General features: G+C 41.4%; 1 protein-coding gene across 1 annotated transcript in view; it reads left to right on the top strand.

Annotated features, from left to right (window-relative positions):
• The window catches only part of LOC107380264 (protein jagged-1b), a 55118-nt gene that overhangs the window by 2500 nt on the left and 32809 nt on the right, over positions 1-19809 (top strand). The window contains exon 2 of the mRNA XM_015951424.3: positions 2735-3058. Within this exon, the coding sequence (XP_015806910.1) occupies positions 2735-3058 (324 nt within the window). The remainder of the gene's footprint in view (positions 1-2734; positions 3059-19809) is intronic.

Raw genomic sequence — 19809 nt, 5'->3', positions numbered from 1 at the left:
TGTGTGTGTGTGTGTGTGTGAACTCTGAGAAACGAAAGATGAAACAGAGGATGACAACAATGCAGACAAGCTGATGGTCTCAAAGAAAGAGAGAGAGAGAGATGACAGCAATATTATCCAACTTGTTCCCAGACAGAAAGAAGTGAGGAAGAAGAGAGAAAAAGAGTGTAAGCACATATCCCACGTTCCCCTGGGAGGAGAGAGAAGAATAAGAAGGGAGTGGTGGCGATGCATTGTACAGAAAAAAGGAGAGAGAAGAAGGGACGAGCGAAAAAGAAGCTGAGAGATAAACAGAGGAAAGTTGGTTTCTGTTCATGATTCAGATGGAAAAGTTTGTTTTTTCCTCATCAGAGGTCAGATGGAGTTGTGGGAATCAAAGTTATGCTCTTGTTTTTATTTCTTCCTCCTCCACTTCTCACTCTGTTTTCTGAGAAATGTTATAAGGGGGCGACGGTGGCACAGGAGTTAAGTGCTCGCCCCATAATCGGAAGGTTGCAGGTTTGAGTACCGCTCAGTCACTGTCGTTGTGTCCTTGGGCAAGTGTAACACTTTGGAAGCGCTAATGAACTAAGTTAAATGAAGTATGGCTAGTGTATACTGACTTTATTAGAACCCAGGAACAACTGCTGGAGCTGGTTGTCAATAATAAAAGAATACACAACACGTTGAAATAGTTTGCAAAGACAATATATTGAATAATTATAAATAAAATAAACACAAATTAACAGGTTCCACTGCTGCAGCACTGATAAATAAGTTAAAGTGCACTTTGAAAGTTCTAGTTCTAGTGAACGTTCTAGAGGAACACTGACTTCGGTCTGATCCCCTGAATAGTTAACACTCCTTTGCAGGACTTGAAGATCCAATGGATTCACACCGAATTAATTGTCCAGGATGTGATCCGAGTGTCCATGAAAATTATCCAAGCGCTTTGTCAAAGAGTACTGAAAAGGGAGGTGTGTGAATCCAAGAATTGATTAAGGAGTTGGGGGTGGACAGAACGTTGTCTGAGACAACTTCCTACCAGACCAGTAGGAAGATGAAGGAGAGGTCTTCTGGCCCCTGGCCAATCGTTAGCTCGCCATCCTTAAACCCTTAAAGGGTCACCTGGCCTGTATTAAACAAACAGGACTAGTAAGACATCTTCTTGCAAATAAGGTGTCCTTTTTCCCTTCGTTTCTTGTGTACACAATTAATTCTTATAAATACATGGTGTTAAAATCAATGTGCATAAACTGTACATTCAATACAAACCCATTATATTTTAGAATATCAGTAAAGCTTTTTCCAAACCAATATACTGCTAGATTAATACTACATAGCTTGGACAAAGTTAGTATCCCACAAAAATAGCAACCAAGAACTTAGCTTTGAGTTCATTGGTGGTATTTAAAAACAAGATCATGCTCAATTGTTTGAAACAGCATTCATCATACATGGTATAGCATTTGCTACCAGCATGCAACCCACTAGCATGCTAGTTGCTAATATGACACAAACAAACACACTCATCTTAAAACTCACCAATTCCAGCTTCTGTATGGTGTATGATGACCCTACAAGGCTCCAGCTCACAGTTGTTGGTGTCTGAGTCAAGTAATATCTTAGCGAATGTCAAACAAATGCATTTGAGATAAGAAAAGCTTTGGTTTTTGATGTACTGACCTGCAACAGCTTTGTCACTTGGCTTTCCCCCACGTCTGCAGGGAGGAAGCCAGTGCAGGCCTTTGATCATGTGATCAACGTCACGTGACTTAGGCATGGTGCATTAAATGACAGAAGACTGTAGGAATTCACCAGATTCACCACATAGGAATTTCATCTTGGTAAAACACTGGACTACACAAGACACTTAACCCACGTTGTCTGCTGGTGGTGGTTGGAGGGACCGGTGGCGCCAGTGCTCGGCAGCCTCGCCTCTGTCAGTGCGCCCCAGGGCAGCTGTGGCTACAATGTAGCTCATCCCCACCAGTGTGTGAATATGTGTGTGAATGGGTGAATGACTGATTGTGTTGTAAAGCGCCTTGGGGGGGTTCCAGGACTCTAGAAGGTGCTATATCAAATACAGACCATTTACCATTTACCATAACAGCTCGGTAGTCTCAAGAATCAGAAGACACAATTAGAAACTATTTACATTAGGAATCAAACCTGTGGAGCAAAGTTTCCAAAACCAAAATTTAAAAAGAGAAGTGACGTTCTCTAAATGAACACAAGCCTCACATTTCAGATGCTGTGATGCTTCTTAAGATGCTAACACAGCAGCAGCAGCAGCTTCCACACAACAGAAATCCACTGCAGGGGCATTTTCTTTGTTGGATTGCTGTGAGCTGTAGCGTCATGAAGGGAAACAAACAAACGAGTCAAACCAAACAAGATGTTTCTGTCTGGTTAAATAAAACCAGCTAAACTTTGATTTAATTCATCAGGAGTGCTAACGTGTTGTGTTTTCTTAAAAGGATTTCCCAAAGCTCTTAAAAATATTTGGATCAAAATGATGAAGCTCCAGAGATGAAACATCACAGCAACCGTCATGATTTCATCACCAATGCATTTTCTCTTACACTGACCCATGCTTCTGATGCTGAAGTTGATCAACTCTGCTGCTCGGAGACGTGAATTAAATCACTTGTTGAGTTCTGCTGAGAGGATGTAAATGCATCGTTTTAAAATTAAGTGATGAAATTCTCTCTCCTCTGTTCTGCTCTGTTCATGCTGCTGGGTCTGGACTCAGGACGTCTGCGCTGTGGGGATGTTTGAGCTTCAGATCTGTCACTTCCAGAACCCACACGGACTCCTGCAGACTGGAGACTGCTGCGACCTGCAGACCAGCGGGGGACAGCGCTGCTCTGCCAGGGACCAATGTGACACTTATTTCCAAGCCTGCCTGAAGGAGTATCAGGCCCGCGTGGCTCCTACCGGATCCTGCACGTTCGGGTCAGGCAGCACCGGCGTCCTGGGTGGAAACTCCCAGTCGCTCCGCCACAGAGGATATGATGGAGGAGGAGAGGATGGGACTAATGGAAACATTGTGATTCCCTTCAAATACGCCTGGCCAGTAAGTACTGGGGGATGTGCGAGTTACCAGCGTGGTTACCAAGGGAACAAGCTATGCTTCAAGTACAATACAAACCCTTCTAACCAATGCTAGATTGGAATGATGATAACCCTCACAGGCAGAGTTCACACTCCTTCAGATGCTGTTTCCTTTTCCAGTAACAGCAGCTAATATCACACCAGTTCACTAAATATCAGCTGTTTTATGGGAGCAGAAAGGAAAGCTCTCCTAGGAAAGGATATCTTCATTCTATTCTGCCTTTTAAAGAGATAGTTTATAGTTTTTACCATTAATCTCTGGAAATATCCATCGAAATGTTCGATAACAATATCATGTGAACATCAGGGGCAGTTCCATTGAATTGGCAGACCGGGGTGGTGGTCCTCCTAAGGGGGACCACAGGCTGTTTTTCTACTACAGGGGGATCCCACTCGTGAGCATCCTTGGTAAGGTCTATTCAGGGGTTCTGGAGAGGAGGATCCATCAGATTGTTGAACCTCAGATTCAGGAGGGAGAATGTGGTTTTCGTCCTGGCTGTGGAACACTGGACCAGCTCTGTACCCTTAGGTGGATTTTGGATGATGCGTTGGAGTTCACCCAACTAAAGTGTTTTGTGGATTTGGAGAAGGTGTTTGACTGCGTCCCTCTGGGGTACCAGGCACTTTGATACAGGCTGTTAGGTATGACCGGTGTCAGAGCTTGGCCCGCATTGCCAGTTGTAAGTCTAGCTCATTTGTGAGAGTTGGCCTCAGCCAAGGCTTCCTTTTATCACCGATTCTGTTCCTAACTTTTATGAACAAGACTTCTAGGTGCAGCCAAGGTGTTGAGGGGCTCTGTTTTGGTGGCCTGAGGATCGGGTTTCTGATTTTTGCAGATGATGTGGTCCTGTTGGCGTCATCAGAACATGATCTATAGTTCTAACTGGAGCTGTTTGCAGCCGAGTGTGAAGCAGCTGGGAAAAGAATCAGCTCCTCTAAATTCGAGACCTTCTCCAGGTCAGGGATGAGGTCCTGCCCCAAGTGAAGGAGTTTAAGTATCTCAGGGTCTTGTTCACAAGTGATGGAAACATCAATGTGAGATTGATAAGCGGATTGGTGCTGCGTCTGCAGTGATGCGGGCGTTAAACCAATCTGTCGTGGTGAAGAGAGAGCTGAACCGGAAGGCAAAGCTCACAATTTACCCGTCAATCTACGTTCCTACCCTCACTCATTAGCTTTGGGTAGTGACCGAAAGAACGAGATTGCAGATACAAGCGGCCAAAATTTGTTTTCTCCGCAGCGTGTCTGTGCTCTCCTTTAGAGATAGGGTGAGAATCTCGGTCATCCGGGAGGGGCTCGGAGTAGACCGCTGCTCCTCCATGTCGAGAGGAGCCAGTTGAAGTGGCTCGGGCATCTAGTTAGGATGCATCCTGGACGCCTGGTTTTCCGGGCATGTCCAACTGGGATGACATCCAAGGGAAGACCCAGGACATGCTAGAGGGACTATGCCTACGTTCCCACTGCAGGCCTTGATGCTCAATTCAGATTTTTTGAGTAAATCTGATATTTTTTGTGTGGCTGTTCACATCATGACTGAAATGCGACATCAAACTCTCTCTAGTGTGTACGCTTCATGGCACCAAAGCAACCCACATGCGCAGATGACAAGAAGTCACACTCAGTGGAGCTGAAACCAGGAGGGGCGGAGTTGAGACATAATCCTGATCCTTGTATAAACTATCAGTGAAAACTTTCACACCTGTTAATTCTTCCATTTTGGGCTGGAAACTGTAAAATATTTTACTCCTTGTTCCCGCCGTCTCCCTGAATTATTATTGACCGAAAATGTTCCGGTATTAATTCATTCATGGAGAATCCCCCTCTCAGGGAGACATACCCCCCTCCCTTCCTTCACGGGGAGATCGGTAATCTCCAGCAGCACCTCCACCTCCCGTTTACATTCTCTCTTGCATTTTTAATTTCTAAACTTAAAACAGGATATCCAGACAGACTTCTGAACCCTTCTGTAAGCGCTTCTCCTCAGGAACATCCGCACACGACGCTCACCTCCGCTGACTCAGTGACGTAGGAGACAGATTTAATGCGACATGACTGTTCAGACTGCAGTCGCTTTCAAAAACATCAGATATGTGTTGGAATCAGTACCACATATTCAAGTGACACGGATCGCATTTAAAAATATCAGATCTGTGCGTTCAGACTGTCATAAAAAATCAGATATGACTCGCATGTGGGAAAAAAAGCGGATTTAATGCACTTTTGCCTGCAGTGTGAACGTAGCCTATGTCTCTCGACTGGCCAGGGAACGCCTCGGGATTCCCCTGTAGGAGCTGGCCCAAATGGCCGCAACCCGACTCCAGATAAGCAGCTGAAGATGAATGGATGTTGCTGAAAATGAATGAAATGATGCCAGTTGTTGAAAAACATTGGCAGCTTTGTAACATATAACTATAAAAATTGGGTTTAAAATACATAGGAGCGGGTCGAGCGCCGCCATATTAGACACCGTTTTTCCTTCTATGGGAGCTCGTGAGGACAAAATGCATTTACTGATTTGTAACAAACAATTACAAAACCTTCACCATTCATAAACATTGTTTTACACATTTACCTCTTCACTCGTTGCCAGTGATGAAAGGGAGTCTGATGTGTGTCATTTTGAAGGAGGTTGCACTCCCAGGGATTTTTGACCCTAATGGCCATCCGTTGGTAAGGTCTTACTCGAACACAAAAATACAGCTTGCTTGCAATGATTCAGGTATGTAGTTTAATTTACTTTGGTTTAAGTCCAAAGAACTGGATTTCTGATCATGTTCATCTGTGTGTTTTACATTCAGCGCTCGCTATCATGCCTTAATTTTGGCTCTGGGTAATAGTCCAGTGTTTCTGAACTAAAATAAACAAGAAAAGCCAGATTTCATCTGTGAGCTTGTTAATGTCCAATGCATACAAAAAACTAGACATGAAAATTATTAATCATTTAATTTTTTTTAAAACATTTGCATTCAGTCCACAGTTTTTATTGTTAGGTTTCATTTTTAATCCTAACACATCTTCAAGCTAAACTCGTGTTTTAGGAGGATTTATACATGTTCATGTAAAATGAGCTTTTATCTTTTGCCACAGGCTGAGAAAGTGACAGACTGATGCAGATCTCTAATAAAACCCAGCTTAAGAATCTTCTTGTTTTGTAAACCATTTAAAATGTTCTGTTGTCTTTTGGCAGCTTCCACCTCACATTTACATTCCTCACTCCTGCCTGCAACACTTTGTCTCTTCATTAAATGACGAAGCATTTAATTAGCCAACAAGCGATCAAATCCACCCTGTGAATTATCTCCAGCTATTCATATTTTTTGTTTTCTCAATCATTAAGATGGGAAACCAACATTAATACTCTATGAATGACAGAAACAGTAGCTGCTTGGATTTATAAACTCCTTTTAGTGCCTAATGCTTGTTTATCCGTTAAATTACAGCTGAAGAGAATCTTCTTGAATTTACTCAGTGAGCTACAATTTTCTGAGGGACTTCAGAGGTTTAATTTGTTATTTATTTTTTTCATTGTAAGAAATCATCCTGCTGCTTTTCCTTTAAAAAGTTTCTTTCCCTTGGATTGCTCCTGGCACGATGGCCTTGCTCCTCATAATGAAAGTATTACAGAACCGGCAACAAAACACATCATGGATCTAAGCTCCGAGTGTTTGATGTGGTTCAAAATACCAGATGATTCGTGTTTCCATCGCTTTAGAAGACAAAACTCTGACGTCAGCCAAGAGCCTTGTACTTGATAAACTTAATGGGGACAGTCACACACACATGCACGCACGCACACACACACACACACACACACAGACATAACACAGAGATGGTTTAAGTTTCCTCTGTGATTGTATCAGCTCATTTACCTGTGAGACTCACAGTCCCAGAGCCAATTATCTTCCCTTATCTGTGTACAGTTTACTTTGTGTGTGTGTGTGTGTGTGTGTGCGTGTGCGTGTTCCATACATACTGGTTGTGTGTCATGCTCTTTCTCTCGTCCCGCGTTATGGCGCGGAAGCGTGTGATTGGCAGGTGTGAGTGTGAGAAAGTTCTCCATGAGAAAGCTTACCTGGATCAGTTTCTGGGCTGTGCTGTGGGGGGGGGGGGGGGGGGGGGGATCTGGAGCTCGAGCTGTGGCAACCTCAGTGTGTTTTTAGCTGAAAGACTGGCTTTATCTGGCCAACTCAAGGAGGGGGTGGGGGGGAGTGATCCCCCTGCCGCAGGTGAGGGGATCAACAGGTGAGTGCTGTCATTATGAGGAAAGGTGAGCTCTCTGCGTCCCCTGCCCTCCCTCACTTGTTCTTTCACCCACTAATCTCTCCAGGGAAATGTCTGTGTGTGTGCATTTGCTTATGAATGTGAGCATAGTTGTAGTTCGTTGTGTTGTGTTTGTTTTAATGCTTCTAAGTCTGGCTGCAGGGCTTGATCCCATTTTAGTTTGTCTGATTTGGGATTTCTCGGGTTTTACCTCCAAATATCCTTCCTCTTGTCTGGTTTTTGGATGTTATTATCAAGAATGAAGCTTTGCCTCCTGGTCACTAGTGATTTTGAGAGCAGTCTGAGGAACGTGACTTTGGTTTGAACCCAGAAATTCAGACGATCAGAAATCTGGGAGGTTTTAGCTTCTCTGCAGAGATTAGAAAAGTTCAAAGACTTAATAACTGGAAAGTCATTTCTTAAAGTGCTGTCTCTGCTGGGTATTGACTCACTTTAGAGCTTGAAGTGAAACAGAGCAGCCAGACTAAGTCAGGACTGATTAAGGTGGCAAGTCACATTTTATTTCTCTTTATTTGGTGAAGATTTTGGTGACAAATTACCCTTTAACCGCTCTCAGATATCGATAGCCATGCTATATATGTGAATATATGGCCACCACGACCCAAAGGGCCTGAATTCAGGCGTGGGGCGGGATCTAGAATAGAACGGAATAGAATAGACATTATTAATCTCACAGTGGGGAAGTTCACTCGTTCAGGTGGCACATACTCTTAGAGAATAGGAAAAAAATATTACAGGTAAATACACAAAGACAGTAGGCTATTATTGTTACCTTCAGCAATTAAAATAATGAATGAAAATAGAAAATAGAGTTTCCAAAAAGAAACAGCATAAAAGAAACAGACATACCTGAGTTGGCAATGTTTTATTATGTGAAGTGCCTTGAGACGACTCTGGTCGTGATTTGGCCCTATATTTATAAACGTGAATTGAAATCCAGGTATTGCACATGTACTGATTATAACACTGATGTTAATGTGTAACAGGTTAATGCCAGTACCAGTTAAACTGAGGAGTTATACACTCTTACCGCAGTAGGAATGAATGGCCTACAGTGACTACATAATGATTTTGCTTCTGCTACTGTCCGTCTAGATTTCTAAGCTAAGATATCAGAGCTTCTCAGCTTATAACAGCCTGAGCGGGGGATGAGTGGGTGTGGCCAACTCCAGCTTGTTTTTCTAAAGTTACAGAGGCCTGAAACAACTCATTCTGGAAGGTACTGAAAAATAAAAGTGCTGAAATTGCTTTGTGTGAGAGGGATTCAGAGCAAAGAACTTCCTAAACATGTTTGTATAAACTATAGAACAATTATAACTTTAAAAAAGTCCTAATATCTCTCCTTTAAAGTAACCCATAATTTAAAAAAAATAATAAAATACCATTTAGATAAAGTGAGTGAAGGTTGTAATCATTATAATTTGTGTGAAAGCTGGAGTCACGGTCCAATGTACTGCCTTAGGGTTTCACTAAAACAAGATCCAGTAAATGCTGACTCACTGTTGTCATTCATAATAAAAAAAACTGCACTTGCTTAGATATGAGTCATGGTTTTATATCATCACACATAGAGATGAAATGTCTAATCAGGCATAAAGTAGTAAAAGTAGACGTGCTTCCAGCCAAGAGGTGCAGAAGCTAAGATGTTCTGTTGTTGACGTGGTTGCTAATACATTTTAGAGTCACTTTTAAACAAGTTCGTTTTCTACCAGAGAAACACAGTAAAACACAAACCGATAAAGTCTCATGCTGATTCTTGGTATCTCGGCACACAGACTGAAGAGTTCCGCAGGTTTGTCTCCACATTATCAGAAACATGCAAAGTAAAGCCACGATGCAAATACCCCTGTGAACTGCCCAGTCTTCCCATTGTGACTTCGTGTCACCCAGTTTAAGCTCAGAGGTCAACAAAAAGTCAAAATATCATGCTGATGACTGTAAGTTTTATGTTTGCAGGAATATTGCTTTTTTTTTTGTAGATTTCCCAAATTGATCATGATGGATTTTTCTTTTACTTTCAAAAATGCTTTGTTTGCACAGAATGAAACAAAACCCTTAATGTAAAGTGTTACAAAATGTTGAAAAAAAAAATCCAATTAGAAAATTTTTCATGTTGGAAACTGCTGTGTGTAGACACAACATTAGTTTTTTAGTCTGAATGGCTTAAAGATCAGGCTTAATAAACTAAAAAGAAAAAGGTCAAATGTTGATTGAACATAAGTGACAAAAACAGCTAAAGCCTAAGAAGAGTTTTTTTTGGGGACCTTTAGAAATTTTGGAGGAATCTTTATTAAAAATACTTTTACAAAACTACAACAAAGCCGGTTTTCCTGACAATAAAGCGCAAAGAAATGAGGGCTGACTGAAGACTTTTACATACGTGATAATCCGTAGATCACACATGGGTCTCAAGTCCTGCAAACCCATTTCTTCAAACCTAAAGAACGACATTGTCCATGAACCAAACCCACCCCAACCTTCACGGCACTGATCATAATTATTTATTTTCCAACCGTGTTTTTTTCTGTGTTTGTTTATTAGCTCTTGCTCCCCTGGGTCATATTGAAGACAATGCGATCAGTTTAGTTTGAGGATAATTGCAGAAATGACACAATCTGTTAGCTACACTCCAGCAGCACAGATTAATTAAATGAAAAACAGTTATTTATTTTCTAAAAGTGAAACCAAATAGAAGGTGGTCTCAGCGCCTCTCTCTCTCTCTCTCTCTCTCTCTCTCTCTCTCTCTCTCTCTCTCTCTCTCACACACACACACACACACACACACACACACACACACACACACACACACACACACACACACACACACACACACACACACACACACACACACAGCATCATTGTACATTCCTGCAGCGTGGGAGCCGATCAGACAGAAATCAGTGAAGAGAAACGAGAGGAGAGGAACAAAGTTGGAGTTTCTTTTCCTTTTTGAATCTCTTTTTCACTCTTTCTCTGCATGCCATTTATCCTTTCCTCTCTTTTGTCCCCTAATTGAATCTCCTACAGCCGTGCACCTGCATGTACCCCGATACTGCTGTGCAACCAAGTCTGAACATAAACTGTAGCCATGCATACACACACATCTCCTCCAGCAGCAAACCGTTTATTTTTACCCTCTGCAGACACACATATCACAACCTATCAGGACACACACACACACGTAAAACATGAAAAGGTTAATTCCGTCAGGATTTGCAGCTTGTGTTTTTTAGAGATAAGTTAATAACTCTGGGGTAAACGTCTCGAGGGATGTGTGCTTTAATGATTTCATTTGTGTGCAAATTGGATTGGGTGTACGAGTGTTTTTATTAAAAGAGAAAAGAGGCAAAGCGGGTTTGAGTTACATGATCGCAGCGAGATTACAGTGCGTCTATCTCTGATTGTGTTGTGTGCAGATCCCACAAGCTTATAAACGGACACAAAGCTGTCATTAAAAACAAAACTTTTCTTTTAAAGCTGCCCTTCTGACGCCTTTGAACCATCATCTCTCTCTCTCTCTCTCTCTCTCTCTCTCTCTCTTTCTCTCTCTCTGTCTCTCTCTCTTTCTCTCTCTCTCTCTCTCTCTCTCTCTCACACACACACACACACACACACACACACACACACACACACACACACACGTTCAATAACAGTGTCTTTTTTTGTGCAACTGCTCTATAGTGAGTTCCATCCCCATCACATCCCTGAGGATTACACAGAACAGGAAAAGTTCCTGTAAATCTGCCATAAAACCTGCTCTTCCCTTTCTGCGGTCTCCTAAAACTCAACAAGAGAAACCACAAACATTTTGAGCATCACATTGTGAAATGTTCAGCATGAGTCAGTGCTGGTTTTATTCTTGTGGTTCTGCTCCAAAATGTTCACATCTTTACATTAGTGCATGTTCACATGGATTCATTCATCAGATTTTAGGGTTTTAATTTAATTTAATTAACTGGGAAAATTAATGTACACTTTAAGAGCCTTAAATAATATTTAGGTAATTTTTAAGTGGTTCTAGGGATGTAGGAAAATATCCATATGGCAATATAATGTGATATATTTTCCTGCAATATTATATATTAATATTCAAAAGCTGTGTATGGAATTTTTTGAGGAATTTACATGCAAAGATTTGCTTTTCTTTTGGTGCAATTCAAACACCGACCGCTAGTTGGCAGCAGTGTGCAATGGGTATTGTTTACTCCTTTGAAATGTATCAGACAGTTTGGACTGTTTTTTGAATTTTCCTACAATAAATTCAGTCAAAAAAAAAAACGCTAATATCATATGAATGTATCGCAATATATCGTGATATATCGTATCGTTTCCCCTGTATCATGATACGTGTTGTATCACCAGAATTTCACCAGTACATATCCCAATTTAGCAGTTTGCAGCCAGGATTTAAAACACCTCTTGCTTAAAGGTGTGGAACATTGAAAAAAAAACATTTTTTTATTATTATTTCGGATTATATCTCTTATAATTTTTTTAAATTATAATTTCTGATGATAACTCAGAGTTTTTCATGCAGGCTTAACATGAAAATAGTCTCCAACACCTATTTTCTGAAGTGTCTTCTGATGGAAAGTAGATGGTGAAACGCTAGTGTTTGAAAAGCCAACAGATCTACATCACTTAACTCACACATCTTGACCAGGCTGTTGTTGGTTTAGCATCCAGGAAATGGCAGCGAACGCCTCGGCTATCGTTAGCATTTGCAACTCAACCACACCTCACCACAGAACTCCTCCAGGCTTATTTGTGGAGATAAATAACATCTCTGAATTATGTTTATGTTTATGTTGATGTATTTAGCAGACGCTTTTGTCCAAAGCGACTTACAAGTGATAATCGGCATGTTGCCCTTGAGGCTAACAACAACAATAACAACAACTTGACATCAGTAATGGAGAGGAGGGAACAAAGGAGTGGACGGTAGAGAGGGGGGGGGGGGGGGGGTTGACGGGTGCAGGGAGGGTGCTAGTTTAGAAGATGCTCCCTGACGAGCAGGGTCTTCAGGAGTTTCTTGAAAATTGAAAAAGAAGCCGCTGTTCTGGTAGTGCTTGGAAGGTCATTCCACATTTGTGGAACGATGTGAAGCAAACAGTCAGATATGGAGTCACTTTGATGTTATCCAATCAGAGGCACGATGTGCAAATATGAGGAAATAATGAGTAAGACTCCAAATCCTGCATTTTTCTGCTTCCCTCTCCTCCAACTAACTTCTGCTTCCTGAAACAAGACTGCCAGATTGAGGCATAAGGCATTCATTCATAAGACCACTGCAAATGTGTTGATGAAACAAGTTAACTTGATCTTTTAACATGATCAAAATGAACAGAAATACAGTCTGATGAATGAAATGCTGAACTGACTTAACCAAGTTATGGCAACATGTTCCACTTTACCTATTTGCTTACATGTTTTCCCAAATTCACACTGGAAGCATCGCCCCAAATATAATCCATTATAGTCTATAGGCTTGATCCAAACCAGCCGTGGCGCAGAAAGTTTCAGGCGAGTCCCAGAAGCAGCTCGTTGTACCGCTAATGATAGGATTGGGTTTTATTTTTGCCCGCGAGCCGCTTCTGAGACACATCAATTTCTGCAGTTAACATAGGGCTAGACAGGAAATCGCACACGGATTCAATGTAAAACATCTGGTAATCTACCTGATACAATGTTGAGAATTTCATGGCTGCTTTCTTTACACTGGAACCACTTAGTCTAAGATCTCGGTGTTAGATTTACAGCTCAGCAAAATCAGAAGAACGTCCTCACTCTGGTTTTAAAATTAGCAAGAGCTGTAGATGGACAACAACTCTGTTCATATCCCAAACAGAAAGTTATGGGAGGGTGACACAATCAGTGTAATGATTCACTCATTCATTGCTCTCAGTTCTCAGTTTTCCGTTGGAACAAGTGGGTGATTTGTTTGATGACCAACAGTTTGTTCGCACACACGGTCGTTCTGTGACTTGTCCTGTTTTCACAATAATATTGCCACTCTCTGAAAGATGTGAAGCGTCCAACGGCTAGACAAGGTAATTTCCTGCGGAAATGAGGGGAGGGGGGTGTTGCTCCGGGTGATGTGGTGGTGGTGGTGTGCGTGTGTGAGTGCGTTTGTGTCGGGGAGGGGGCGGGGTGTCTGGTTTGCAGGATTTTAGAGAGCAGTAGGGAGAGTTGATGTTTGAAAGTTTAGCGCAAATAGGAAACGGTGAACAAAAAAGGAAGCGAGAACTGGGAGGCGGTCAGCAGATGATCTCAGAGAGGGACGCAGGTGTACTCCCCCTGCTGAGAGAATCATAAGCAGCAATGGGACTGTGATGGATGGACAGGATAAGGATGAGGCAGGCTGACATTGCACGGCATGTCAGCAGGCCTTAGTTGTTCCAGAGCTTTTGAAGAGGCCGCCGTGTTTATCTGAAGTCAATTAACCTTCCAGGAATGTGGCTGTCAGGCAGAGGAGGAAGAGACAAGAACAATAGAAAGTAAGAGTGAATCTGCACAAGCTTCTTTCTAATCTTATATGGAACTAATCTTTTGCATCCTTTTGTGGTGCCACGTGGGCTCCACTGCCTCCATAAAATCTCCACACACACACACACACACACACACACACACACACACACACACACACACACACACACACACACACACACACACACACACACACACACACACGCACACACACACACACACACTCGCACACGCGCACGCACGCACGCACACACGCACACACGCACACACACACACACACACACACACACACACACACACACACACACACACACGCACACACACACGCACGCACGCACGCACTCACGCACACACGCACACACGCACACACACACACACACACACACACACACACACACGCACACACGCGCACACACGCATGCACGCACGCACGCACGCACGCACACACACACACACACACACACACACACACACACACCTCCTTTTAAAGAGGACAAGCTGAAATTCTCAGATCAGCTCTTCAGCTTTGCGCAAATATAAATTTCTACACAAACGACTCTTCATTAACACTTGAGCATGAATTCTCATGTGAGAACATAATATCCAGCCTGAGTGCTCGTATTATCAATACTTGATAGAAAAATGGTTGACGAGTAGTTTAATGCTCAAATAATTAAAACTTTCTCATTTGCATTTTGACAACAGGTTTTGTACTGTTGTGCTTTACTGGTTTAAGTCACAACAAACGAGGAAAAATTAAGCTAATAAACAAGTCATGATCATGTTCTAACTCTTGATACTGGTGAACCTGGTTTTACTGTTAGTTCTTCATGTATTGGTGGATTATTGCTGTTTATATGTTTATTTTGGATAGCTTCTGTCAAACAAAAATGTGAAAAATGTGAGGAAAACAATTAATTAATTTCACCTAATAGCTGCTTCTGTACATTGTTTAATAAAAACCTTTGATATTATTGTGTTAAAAAGTAAATATTGATAGTGTTTGGTCCCCTGCTGGAGGACGGGCAGAGGGATGTCAGGGAGGAGAGGATGAGGGTGTCCAAAACCGTCGCTGGACTAATGGAAAGTGATTGAGGGCAAACGGGGGAAGATAAAGTCTGCTGCTAATTACATCCACAATGGAAGAAAAACACAGGAGACGTCAGGAGTGTGAGAGCAGAGACGTGTAATTATAGAGACGGGGCCACAGGAGCGGGTCGGGGTGGATGGCTGCACACCGGGGGTCTAATTCCTCGACTATGTGTGTGTGTGTGTGTGTGTATGTGTGTGTGTTTCACCTGAGGCCAGGACGAGAACAAATATCTGTAGAAGGTTTATAAAATTCACATTTGAGCAACCATAACATCCTCGGCTCTTTTGTTCACTTGTCTGCCTTTAATTCAAAAGTTGTGACAGTTTTTATTAGTTAAAGTCAGAAAATGAAGCAATCAGAAGAATAATCAGATTGTGGATCTTTAGGGAACTGAAGTAGTGAGATGGTATTATCTTCTCTTTTGAGTGAAAACTAACCTGAAGCAGTGCATTTGGACAATTTCAGTTTTATTTACATTTTTTTGTCAAAATGTCTCTTTGCATTCATATTAACCTGCAGGTCTTGCAGCAGGAGCAATAATTGCATTGTTCCTGTGGTTACTCAACAAGCATTTGACAGCAGGTAAGGTGTCAAATCCTGCTCTCAGCTGCTGTCATGACAACCATTTGCATCTTTGCTAGAGAGCCTGTAATTGCATCCGTTTTATAAAATGGGTAAATCGTAAAATGGTCAGGGAGAAAATCATAATAGTAAAAGTTTTGGGAAACAGTGGCTGCTGATTTTAATTTGTGTGTGTGTGTGTGTGCGTGCGTGCGTGTGCGTGCGTGCGCGTGCGTGCGTGCAGATAAAGGGTTTAAATGTAGTTTGTTTGACAAGAAGGCTGAACTTGTGTGCCTGAAAATGGATGTTTGACTCATGATTGTTTGAATTTCCAGTGTCCATCAAGCTAAGGAGGATCAAAATGAGCAGAAGGGAAAATGAGAAAATTTCAATTAAAGAACAGTTGAACAAAAATAAAGATCTATAATTAAAAAGTCAGGAGGTTTTTGTCCTTATTTTCCTTTCTCAGTTAAAAGAATAAATTAAAGCCTGCTCTCTTGCTGAAGTAATCGCAGCTCCACACATCCACAGACACGCCCACCTCATCATCACACACTGAAAACTGGAAATTGGAAAAGAAAATGGGAGAGTTGCATGGTGAAAATCTGGAAAAAACGTTTCTCTTCAAGGTCAAATAAAATAAAGCACTATTTAAAACAAGGAAACAAAAAGGAATGCTAATAAGGTCACATAATAATTATTGTGCAGGTAAACTGACACATGAACACTAAAATGAAAAAAAAATTCATTTGAATTTAAATTAGATTTTTGTGAGAGTGCCTCAGAATAATACCTGCAGCTGTAATTAACTATAAAAATAGAAAATCAATCCTTCAGCCCATTTGGTTTTCCAGATCCGTCTCTAACAGACACAAGTCAGAATGGCTCAGACAGGACTGGATCTCCTGGGAAAGCTGTTTGTGAGTGATTACATAAAATAATTGCATCTAATTAATTTAACTTACCAATTATTGGTAATTATTACCAGTTAATTACAACCTCAAACATTTGTGTTGGTTTAAAAACTAAATGTATTTCCAGTCTGCACCAATAAACTAATTTGTGCTGCAATCAAAACACATTTTTTTTTAAATTACGACAGTTTTCTGAAATTTGAAGTTTTTAAAGAAACAATGTAAAGTTCTTACAATTAATCTCTGGAAATATCAATCAAAATGTTGTTGAAATCAATTAAATGAGTCAAAGTTGTTGAATAACATATAACCAACTGTCAAAGACTCTGGGCGGCTCCATAATAGACGCCATGTTTCCTTCTACAGGAGCCCGTGAGGACAAAATGCATTTACTGATTTGTAACAAGCGGTTACAACATGTTCGTCATTCATAAGTGTTGTTTACACATTTACCCCTTCACTTGCTGCCAGTGATGAAAGGGAGTCTGATGTGCTCGTTATTTTGCTGGAGGTTGTGCTCCCACGGATTTTTGACCCTATGGCCATCCGTTGGTAAGGTCTTACTCAAACACAAAAATACTGCTGGCTTGCAATGATTTATATATGTACTGTCCTCCATTGCCAGGGAAAATACACACCGTCACTTTAATCAAAATGAAAAATAAATAACTTTTAAACAAAATGTCTTTCTCTTTAATGCTGTAAATTGAGGAGCATCTTCCTTCTTTTTCCACTGTAGCTCATCTAACTTTTGTTACTAAAGTTTTCACAATCTGTATTTTAAATTCTGAGCTTTTTATTGTGTGTTGTATGCGAAAAGAGCTTCAGAAATGTGAATGGAAGTGTAAAACTATTCAATAAATAATAAAAAATGTAGGATTTTCTTGCAAATTGCCATAAATCCCCACCCTAGAAATCTAGATAAACAGTAGCAGAAGCAAACAGAATTTGTCTGCATGCTGGTGTAACCAAGCTCCATTGGAGCCTAAGCTGGATTGACCTAAGCAGTATTGTGTGATGCCAATCACAGTGATCAGTTTGGTGGGCGGGTTTTGTATCAGTGCTGCGACGGAGCAAAACTACAAAGATGGTGGCGACTCATTTGAAACTGCTTTGGGCTATTTAGACTTGGGCTTTTCTTTGAGTCAAGAACAGATGTAGGTACTTGAAGGTGTGGTTGACTTGTTTGTTTGCAGTGTTCTCTGCTGTAAATCAATACCTTATGAGTCATTTTAAAAAAAGCTATGATGCTTCTGTTTGCTAGTGCAGAGGTGGGCTGAAAACAGCAAGATTACTCATTATTATTAATGATATGCACACACCTCGCTTCTGATTGGCTAATAGAACACGTTCAGCTATGTTCAAAAGTCACTAACACCAACACACTCTGCTCTCTCTCCCAGGTGCAATTTAAAAAAAACCCTCCTGTGGGCAGGCACGGCCTTCAATGCAAATTCACATTGTGACATCACAGTGTGAGGATTTTCAATTCCTGGCATTTCACCATTTACTTTCTATCAGAAGCTAATGCAACAGATAGGTATAGAAGACTGTTTTCATGTTATGCCTGCATTAAAAACTCAGAGTGAACAATTATAATCAGAAACAATCATTTTAAAATGGGTTTTTCAGTCAACCACACCTTTAAGTCTTTTATTTGCCCCATTGACTGACATCTGTAGTGGCGAGTATGTCACGCTGTTCGTTGCCCAGTAGCATGCGGAGACAGTTTGAAAGACAACAATAGATTCTGCCCCACGACTGAGCTCTGTCTGTGAGTCATGGCCAGACTATACATTCACATCTATACATCTGGATCATAGTTTGCCAGGCTAACAAATCTCCATTTGGTGTCTAATGACATGCATTTTTTTCTTCACTCTCAAATTATTTCAGATTACAAATGAAAGATTAGTTTGTGAAAATCAAGAGTGATTCTGTGAGTGTGTGTGTGTGTGTGTGTGTGTTTGTGTGTAAATTTGTAAGCATTAGTGTGTGAGCTCTAAAGGGAAATTCCTCTCTCAGGGCTGGGAGTTCTTCCTGTCGTAGAGCTCTGTTTGTACAGCCTGGCTTTGTCGGGATATCCTACCCTGCCCATGTCTGAGGGAGGGATGAAGGGGGCTCTGATAAGGGGGAGCGATGGAGACATGGGGCACAGCCTGAAGCCTAAAACACCAGTCAAGCAGAAGTTTAAAAATAAACAAGCTGGATTATCAGTTTGATAATCGGTGACCAAATCTCCATGCATTAGTTTAGATTGGTAAAAATTTGTTGGAGTTTCTGTTCTGATGCAGTTGGAATGCCGGTGAAGGAACATCATCAGGATGACCTGAGGGAAGGAATGATTCATCATCCAGACTAATTCTCCTCCTTTGCTGCTGTGTTTTCCTCTGTTACTGCTGCAACCTCTAAACCATCTGATCAAGAGTCAGGAGATGGGGTATTTCTGTGCAGGAGGTTCAGTCTTTGATCGGGAATCAAAAGAATCATGCTGTGGCTTCTTTATGATAAAAAATAAAAACACATAGATAGTGTGGATGTAGAGAAAATCTAAAACCTACCCGCAAAAACATCTGACTATATTGTGGAGATGATTTAAACCACCTCAATCTTATTTATTCACATTTTAATTAGAAGCAGGGTGTCTTGTGAAGTTGTCTCTGGACTGCCTGAAGAACCGTGACTTGAGCTACTTTTTATTATGAAGAATCTATGGAGCAAAATGAACTGTTTCAGGCCTTTAAGTGAACGGTGTCTGAAAGCCGTGTCCTTGAGAAAGTGGAGAAAAACAGATCTGAAATAGTTTTTGATAGATGCTCCTTCCTTCATCTGAATTTAGTTTTAAAACAAAAACTTAATTTGTGCTAAATTTGTTGTGAGTTGCTGTTTAATCTCCTGAGTTTTTGAACCTCTTCATCTCTGAAGGAAGATAAGTGGTCTAATCAGAAAAACATTAGTAACAGTCGTCTGTCCGATCACCTCCGTTAAAACTCAGAGGGGGAAGGGGACTGGATCATTTTCAGGCTACCCTGGGTGTGTCAGTTGCGGGCTTACTGGGGAGCCCATCACTCTTTCAGAGGAGGCGGGCTCCCCCAGCTCCCCTTTAATTTGACCCCGGCTATACCACTTTTAACGTGAAGCTGAGGCCTTCCCTGGAGCAGGTGCCGCTGGCTCATATGCCACCTGTCAATCAAAGGGACACGCCCCTAAGTATTCATTATTCCAAGCTTTAATTACATCTAATCAGATGAGTTACAAAAAATCACCCCCCCCTCAGAGTTGTCATGATGGAAAACTTGACATATTAAACTTAAAATGTTTTCTGAACCAGGCTGTAAACATGTTTATTTCTGCTATAAAGTTGGCATTTTTAATGTG

Source organism: Nothobranchius furzeri, chromosome 13, assembly GCF_043380555.1.
Source record: "Nothobranchius furzeri strain GRZ-AD chromosome 13, NfurGRZ-RIMD1, whole genome shotgun sequence".
Taxonomy (NCBI): Eukaryota; Metazoa; Chordata; class Actinopteri; order Cyprinodontiformes; family Nothobranchiidae; genus Nothobranchius; species Nothobranchius furzeri.
The sequence above is the reverse complement of the archived record's forward strand: the minus strand, read 5'-3'. Positions and strand labels throughout refer to the sequence as shown.